Source organism: Ricinus communis, chromosome 4, assembly GCF_019578655.1.
Source record: "Ricinus communis isolate WT05 ecotype wild-type chromosome 4, ASM1957865v1, whole genome shotgun sequence".
In the NCBI taxonomy this organism is placed as follows: Eukaryota; Viridiplantae; Streptophyta; class Magnoliopsida; order Malpighiales; family Euphorbiaceae; genus Ricinus; species Ricinus communis.
Genome location: NC_063259.1, coordinates 32519759 through 32527886, shown reverse-complemented (window position 1 = coordinate 32527886; position 8128 = coordinate 32519759). Strand labels below are relative to the sequence as shown.

The 8128-nt window shown below is 35.9% G+C and overlaps 2 protein-coding genes across 3 annotated transcripts; one reads left to right on the top strand and one right to left on the bottom strand.

Moving 5' to 3' along the window:
• The first annotated feature begins 38 nt into the window (after positions 1–38).
• LOC8259931 lies at positions 39–1251 on the top strand. The gene is made up of 3 exons (XM_002513244.4): positions 39–613; positions 766–810; positions 947–1251. Exons 1-3 carry the CDS (start codon positions 183–185, stop codon positions 1002–1004), a joined length of 534 nt encoding a protein of 177 aa, XP_002513290.1. The 5' UTR covers positions 39–182; the 3' UTR covers positions 1005–1251.
• A 60-nt stretch (positions 1252–1311) lies between these two features.
• LOC8259932 (myb family transcription factor PHL6) lies at positions 1312–6515 on the bottom strand. Of its 2 annotated transcripts, none has more exons than XM_015715775.2 (8): positions 6253–6515; positions 3981–5082; positions 3448–3655; positions 3208–3284; positions 3076–3115; positions 2141–2213; positions 1949–2018; positions 1312–1778 (listed from the first exon to the last, which is right to left on the bottom strand). In XM_015715775.2, the coding sequence occupies exons 2-8, from the start codon at positions 4677–4679 to the stop codon at positions 1446–1448; spliced, it is 1500 nt and encodes a 499-aa protein (XP_015571261.1). In that variant the 5' UTR covers positions 4680–5082; positions 6253–6515; the 3' UTR covers positions 1312–1445. The 2 variants fall into 2 exon arrangements, with proteins under 2 accessions (XP_015571261.1, XP_015571260.1); XM_015715774.3 differs by having other exon boundaries at positions 3208–3317; positions 6253–6504.
• Positions 6516–8128: the final 1613 nt, after the last annotated feature.

Sequence of the window (8128 nt, the reverse complement as noted above, 5' to 3'; positions counted from 1 at the left end):
GTTGCTATTGCTGAGCTGGATGTGGACGTGGATATGAAATAGATATAAAATTGAGTCTCCACCACTAAGTTCACTCACTTCCAACGGACCACCATATATAGATAATACATGTATCAGTACCCAAGAGATGGTTGTCTTTTGGACTAGTGAAAATGAAGGATAATATATAGAGAATAATCACAATGCTTATCCACATCCCGAATCCATTTACTAGTCCACCTCCCTTTACCAAACCAGTCCAAAGAAGCCAAAAAATTACTATCGTAAACAACAAGACCACCAGTTGCAGTGGTCACCTTGGCAGAGGAAGCAGCGGCTGCGCCTTAGTCATCACTAGCTTTTTTGCAGCATGTACAGTAGCTGCCTCCGCGGCTGCTGGTGCAGCACTAGTAGTAGAAGCACCCCAACAGCAAGATGCAGAGACCACTTTATCTAACATACCTCCAACTTTATCCAGCGAGTGTGCATCATCATCAGCCAATAAGGATTGTAAAAGGCCAAGAATTCAAAGGCCCAAATCGAGAAAGGCAGAATCATGCACTCTCAAGTGCCTCACCACTTGCATCCGGGGAGGTGAAGGCTCCCCTGGAGAAGGCCCTCTTAATATTAGAAGGTACCTTTTATTGTTTGAACATGTATCAGTCCTATATCACAGATGAGTGCTTTCTCTATATAAGCATTTTCAAACAAAACAAATTTTAAAAAAAGAACACACAAAAATATCAAAATGTTGTTGTGATCTTCCTTGTTGTCATCTTTTTGCAGACCTTTGGTGGTTTTCAAGGAAGGATTTCGAAGCCGTCAATACTGGTAAACTATATTGAAATTTGTTTAATGTTCTTTCTGATTGTTGAACTTCTGCAGTTCTTTGAGCACCATAAAAAATATAACACGCCTACCAAATAGCAAACCATATGCTTTACTCCTTCGTGTTTTTTCCCTGCAGCTTGGTTGAATGCTCGGATATCTGTAACCTGATTGGAGACGGAGATGATGGACCTTAAAAGTTGTGAATGACAAAAAATAAATTGTACTTCTACATTCATTAATTAGTTTACAGTTATCATATCAAATCCTTTCGGTGCTGATATGTTGGCACATGGCATTGACAACATATCCATGCTCATTTCGATTGTCATATTAGCCACTGGAATTCTAATTCTGTGTCGTCATTTTTAATTGATTCTTTAGATGTTAAGCTTTTTAATTATTAAATTGAGACAAAAGCTTTAGATGCTGGTGGGACTTGAATTTCAACTTTGATGGATGGCCTCTCTCTTTTATCCAAACTGCTACAATGTCATTCAGATATAAATCAAATGAATCTCATTTTCACTTACTGCTTTACAACAGAATTACAGTTCTAACAGAGTAATATGGTCTTGCAAACACGCAAACAATGGACGGTATATTACAATACAAAAGTGCTACTAATAAAGCTGTTGTTATTGCACGGGACTTTCAACGGCAGCCTCTTCTTTTGCTGATTCTGGCTTCTTTTCTACACGGATCTTTTTATCTCTTTGTGGTTGCTCAATTTCACTGTCAACAGTTGGTTTCTTCTTTGATGATGATGAGACAGTTTTGGACTCGGTTGACTGGGGATGCAATGTAACAACCTCTTGGGAAGGCGGCAGCACCGAAGCCTCAGGTGGATTGGTCAACGATGACAAGTCTTTGGGAGAAAGTGAGGTGCCTCCAGCTTTCTGCTGTTCCTCCAAGATTTTCTGCAAGTACCTTGCATGTTCTTCTATTCGCAGTTGAAGTGCTCTTTGTACCTAAGCCAAGGATATAATTTATAGAGAAAGGTTAAAAAATGAATTATATAGCAGCACGAAACTAACCATTAGTTTAACAAAGGATGAAATAGTTCCCAGCTACATAACCTAAAAGAAAACTGAAGGCCACTGCCAAAATTTATTGAGCATGTAATGTAAGCATGATTTACCTCCAGCTGTTCATGCAGCTGTTTCTGCACTTCCATTTGCATGCGCAACGCCTCAGTGATTTGAGTCATCCTAAGACAAGGACGGAAAAAAGGACGATTAAATAGTATATAGCAGGACAAAAAGGGAAGGCATTTGTGTGAAATTCCGAAAGTAAACAGATATATTATTATGTGTATGAATATAACTCTGACCCCTTCTTTTGGTTGTCACTTTCAGTGCTACTTGAAGCTGCCTTCTTTTCTTCAGAGCATGAAGCCTTCTTCTCTGTAGAACAAAAGGAGTAACACATCAACAATTTGAAACAGATAAATCAATTGTATGGATAGAAGCAAAAGGGAGCATTCTACAGAAAACAATAACTAACAACGAATCAGTCTATTGTTCATTTCACAGAACGGTCACGGCACTTAACTTTCATTGGTGTTCGACGGAAGTATATAGAAAACTCTTTCTATTTGTAAGAAATAGTTATCGAGTCCAGATATGAATAAAAAGAAGATTGATATTTGCCAAGAAGAGAAACAAGTTGAAATAATAATAGCAAGGTCATATTTCATTGGCCATTAAAATTCAGAAAGTCATGTTACTGTAACCAGTCCCTCAATCTGCATACTGGAATTGTTAGCAACATATAGAACTCAAGTCTCAGGGTGGTACCGACACGTTTATGTTTTTCCCTAGTAGCCGAGTGGCACGGGGGCCTGAGGAAAAGAAGCAAAACTTGATGTAGGGAGAACTTTCTCTAAAAAAATAAAAGATCTAATGTCGTATCCGCCTCTTTCCACACCCACTAGCCAGATGGGATAGGAGAAGACCAACCGCACTGGATAACCCTAACCCTCTCAAACTGAAGCAACTCTGACAATTTGACAGCAATACCTCAACCTTGTTCGCTGTACTGACTTGACAACTGCAGAGGAATTAGATTGCTATTCTCACTTATGCAGTATACTATAGGACAAACAACTAAGACACTCATGAGCCAACGCCATATCAAGAAGGCAGTGAATTTGGACCAAATACAGAGAGGTAGCTGGGATGTCGATCTAGAGAAGGATTGTGATTTAGGTGAAGTACTGATAATAACAATAATGAGCATTGCATCTTTCCAACATGAACCTGTTACCTTCCTTTTTGTCTGGCAAATACTTGGCAATGCGATATTTCTGGGGAACAAAAAAGACATGCAGAAAAGCTTAATATTCAATTAAATGAAATCAAAAGACATGCACAAGTCAATATAATTTTAGCTGGGTACCTGTAAATGGCTTTTCACATGATATATGGTCAAACCTTCAACATTCATTAGCTTTAAGACACCCTTTGGAGTTGCCTCTACATTTACAAATGAACCAAGAATTGGCACAACTAAACCAAAAGAAATAACTGTCAAAATTAAAACTAAAATCTAATGATGCACTCCACTAACTCGGAGAACTTCCAAATATTTAACCATAGTGAACCCTGCTTGCTAGGTAGAATAGGAAGCAGAACATACTTTCGGCTCCGCCAAGCTTGATAATGGCCTCCACAAAACTTTCATGAAGCTCAGGCGTCCATCTCATTCTTGGCTTGTGCACAGCAGCTGTCCCAGGAGAGGGGTGACTAGAAGGAGCATCCGCAGATGGCTTCACAGAGGCAACATTCAGGTTGCATGTCGATCCTATAGCTGGATTTGAGGAAGCTTCAGGTGTCTCATATATTTCCTAAATAATATACAGGAAAAAATAAAAAGCAAGGCAAAATTTAATTGAAAAACAATGCAGCTCCATATCTGACACACCAAAATCCCAAAACACCTTGAAATCTTTTATTCCAAATCTAAAAGGCTTGAGAAATAAAATCTTATTAACTGAAATTATCTTCAATTGTTTGAACATGAGGTTATGCCCATACCGCGGCTCCTTTATCATGCCATTCTTGAAAACTGAATGTCCCACTCATTAAGAACATAATAAAAAGACGATGAATAATTTTCAGCATATCACTACTAACCAAGAAGATAAGAAGTGATAGCTACACAGTACTTACATCAACCCTTGGATTTTCACCATGGTCTGTTATAGCTATGTCAAGTTCATCTGACAGAAACTGCAGCTCCAGTTGGTCTGCAAGTACTAAATTGTCACTTGCACAAGTCATACCATGAAAGCTACTCCTAGAAGCATCTCCTGGAAAATTAACGAAGTCCTTCATGAGACAATCTGAGTGCTCCTCGTCATATGGATTGCTTATATCATCAGTAAAAAGCAGGGGAGATTTTGTCGAATCAATAGCAGAAAGAGAATGAGCATGTGCAGAAGGATGTGGAAGAAATGGCAAATTTCCTAGCTGCCGGTTAGTTTCAGAGCTTGATGAAGATGACAGGTATAAACTGGTGCAGAACACAGAAGAGCGCTGAAATGTGCTCTTAGAATGTTGAATGTGAGAAGCAGGAGACAGAGGCATGTCAGGTCCAGATTTTAGAAAGTACTTGGGCGGTTGGACTATAGATTGCATGGTATTTGGAGAAAGAGAATCTGTAAGCATGAAAGGGGATGGACGGGAAGAAGAAAATTCACTTGTCAAACAACTTTGACCTTCTGACTCACTGTTAAAAAAGTCATGGACGGGGGATAATGTAGTGAAATACGGCTGTGTGATTCCTTTACTAGAAAGAGACTCATTTTCTGTTACAGATACAACACCATGGTGATTCATAGTAACACCACAAGCTATCAAAATAAGCATAAACTACACCCCACAACTAGGTACAATACCTTTAGAGATGAAAGTGATATACTTAATTTGACGTTTGAGTGATATAAAGTAAAAATGAAGAAACAAATTATGATCAAAGTTTGAGTTTTCCAATGGGTACTGAGTTCCAAATCAGCCAATAGAAGCACCGTTTTCTTTTTTTTCTCTTATTTATTTGTTTATTAAATTTTTTTGGACCAGCCGCGTTACATTTCTGTAACCAAAATCTTGCTTCAACAGATAGGCATAAACCTGATGCTAATAGCCCAAGCACCTTCCATAATTTCACAGGAGAGGTTGAACCAAATATTATGCATACTGGGAAGCCAAAGAAATAGCATCTCAAGAATAACTGGATAAGATTAGCAGCAAAAAGTCTCTTCCAGCAAGAAACCTGTAAAACAAACAATCACTACTGATCAACACTAGGAAATACCATTCCCAAGTTAAACAACAGCTCAGCCATTGATTCACAAGACATAAGCTATGAGTTATCCATGATACAACACAGAGAAATATAGCAAAGGACTTGGCCATATAAGCAACCTGTAAACACAAGCAAGACTTCTATTAGCAGTCCCCAATAAGCTTTAATAGCCTAGTAGGACTGTGTCAACAACGTACCCGTACTCCAAATTACAAACAATAATTACAATGAGAACAAAAAATACTTTTCTTTAATTTTTTGGGAAGAAACAAGTCCGACATGGATGGAAAAACAAACCTAAATCCCAAGGATCCTATAAGCTCAAAAAAGAAAAAGAGAAAAAGAAAAGAAAAGAAAAGAAAGAATTGCCAAGAATCCTGTTCCAAGTTTATTGTTAAAAATTAAGCTTCAATATAATAAACACATAACATCATGGAACTTTCTATTCCTTATGAACCGAACAAGAAACCGGGAATTCTAATGTAAGAACTGCATTCCAATCTCATTAGCAGAATGAAGTAAAGATGGCAGAAGAATGGAAGTGTTGAGGGAACGGGAAGTATGAATCAAATTAAGTGGACAGCTATAAGTGAAATATGAAGGAACTGCCTAAAGATATAAAGCGGAAACACCACTAAAGCAGCTACCAAACTAGGATAAAAGAGAGCTTTGAACCGACTCCATAGCCACTAAGTCAGTCCCTGTGTGACTGTCACTTGCACCGTTTTATATTTGGAAGCTGAGCGTTCCAATCCCCAAATCTCTTACACTCTCCTAACACAAACATGACCACACCTCCCATAGAGACAACACCAAAAAGCTTTCAATGTTGTGTTACCAGCAGGGAAAAATGAAAACCAAAACTATGTTTGTTCTTTTAAGAAAAAAATAAAAAGAGAGACTATAGGAAAAGCTTGAAATTTTCCAGTGGTGATTAAGTTGTGAAAAATATTCATTTGGTAACGAAAATAATAGTTGTAGAACTTCATGCTCTGGTTCCTCCAGCAAAATCAATTCAGAGAAATTAAGTAAAAAAGGGGAAAAAATTTTGTCAAAAAGAAAAGTGAAAATAGTGAATAAGTGAAACAGCAACAAGAAAGAAGAAGAAGAAGAATTAAATTGAAAAAGGAGAAGTACTTGCTTGCTTGAGGTTCTTATTGCTGCCTTTGTCGTCGTTGGATTCAAAATTCAGATTGAAATGAGACAAGAAAAACTTTTCTCTTTGATCAACTTTCAGAGGCTGGTGGTGATTTATAAGATTAAAAATTTATTTGTATGGAATCCATTAAAAGTAGAATTTATGATGTGTTTAAATAGAGATGATTATTTAGGCCCAAAAATGAATATGAGGATCATTAAGATTGAAGCAGCAGCTGGCTTTTGAGATTTGGCTGCGGTGTGCTGTTTTTACTATTAATAGCATTTATGAATTAAGTAATTTAAAGTTAAATGCAATATAATATAATTTGAGCAAAATAAAAAATAAAAAAATAAATTTAAATTTAATAGGAATACAAATAAATAATTTAGAAATTCAATAATAAATTTTACCCGTAAATGATGAACGATTATGATTCATGGTTTGTGATGATGATGCTGTTGGACTGACTGGTTTCTCTCACGCGCTTTTCCTTGTAGAGTGCATACTACGAACCAATTGCAAGTCGAATCTTTGGCTTATATAATAGTAGTTTTTTTGGCAATAGCTTATACTACTGCTGTTGTTATAAATAATATAATTATTGAAGTTTGCAGTTGGTGACTTCGTCATCATCTTTCCTGTTTGATTGATGCATTCAGAAGAACGAGTGGTTGGTCCATTCCAGTGACTCTTTCATCTTTCATTTGTAAATTGTAGCCATATATGCCTTTTTCTTAATCCTTTAAATGTAAATGAAGGATGATCTTTTTCGTATGCATCTAGTATAATTTATATTTATTAGATTATAGTTATTGGGTTTCCAATTTTTTAATTTTGACAATTAAATTTTATTATCTACTGTTTATTCAATAAGTAATGAAAATGAGAGAAGGATTGAAGAGGATCCTTTAAAACTTGATAATTTATTCTCACATATTAAAATTATTTTTTATTCTCACTGTGACATGTTATACTTGTATATAAAAAATACAGTAAGTGTACGCCGAAATGACTCAAATAAAGAAATAGTTGAATTTTAGAGTTTCATAGTTTACGGTGATTTTTAATGCTTTTATGTCTTTATTCAATAAAAATTATACAATTTAGATATATTTATATAATAAAATTTTAAAAATTATATAAAAATATTTTAATGTTCGGCATGTGGAATGTTGATGTGAATTGTACTCTATTGTGTATTTTCTATTAGCAATCATGAGGTTGTTAATTAGTTAGAGATGAGTTACTGAGCATTAAACACATGGTTACAATGACCAGTTCTTGTGTATTCAGAGGAGCTGAAATTGCGTGTTTATTATTAAAAAGATTAATTCTAATAACAAGAATCATTTTTTCCTCAACTGTTTCTCTCTCTTTTGTAACTAACTCTTTCTTCCTCTCTTTCTTTACAACTACTTTTCTACTCCTAGTTTCTTTTCCTTCTTCTTTCGCTGCTTTTTATTCTTCTTGAAGAATAGTTATGGCTAGGCATAATAACTTGGTATCAGATTCAATCGTTGATCCTGGGGAAACAATCAAAAATATTATTAAGAATAACAAGAGGAACCTCAATAAGGACAAAGTTCTGGTGACTGAGATTAATTGTATGGATGATTCTATGCAAATGGAGGACTTTGAACTGCGATTTTAAGAAATGTCTAGGGAGTTTCAAGAGGCTTCTTCGAAAACAGAACAAAGAATTTTGGAAAAAAATGACTGAACTTTTCAGTTTACAATCTAAAGGTAAAGAGCCCTTACACCAGACTGGTTTTGATTTCTATACTAATTTGTCTTTAATTCCTACACTTGGAAGAACTCAAGTTTGTCAACCCACTTCTTCAACCCAAATGAACAAGTCCATCATAATCCTTG

What these genes read in the sequence shown, in the direction of transcription:
- LOC8259932 (XM_015715774.3), bottom strand. Translation starts at nt 4,679, where the DNA reads ATGCTTATTTTGATAGCTTGTGGTGTTACTATGAATCACCATGGTGTT. An exon ending in ATGTGAAAAGCCATTTACAG is followed by an intron (nt 3,116 to 3,207) that starts GTACCCAGCTAA and finishes TTTGTTCCCCAG; the next exon opens with AAATATCGCATTGCCAAGTA. An exon ending in TTTGCCAGACAAAAAGGAAG is followed by an intron (nt 2,214 to 3,075) that starts GTAACAGGTTCA and finishes TTTGTTCTACAG; the next exon opens with AGAAGAAGGCTTCATGCTCT.
- LOC8259931 (XM_002513244.4), top strand. Translation starts at nt 183, where the DNA reads ATGCTTATCCACATCCCGAATCCATTTACTAGTCCACCTCCCTTTACC. An exon ending in GGCCCTCTTAATATTAGAAG is followed by an intron (nt 614 to 765) that starts GTACCTTTTATT and finishes ATCTTTTTGCAG; the next exon opens with ACCTTTGGTGGTTTTCAAGG. An exon ending in TTTCGAAGCCGTCAATACTG is followed by an intron (nt 811 to 946) that starts GTAAACTATATT and finishes TTTTCCCTGCAG; the next exon opens with CTTGGTTGAATGCTCGGATA.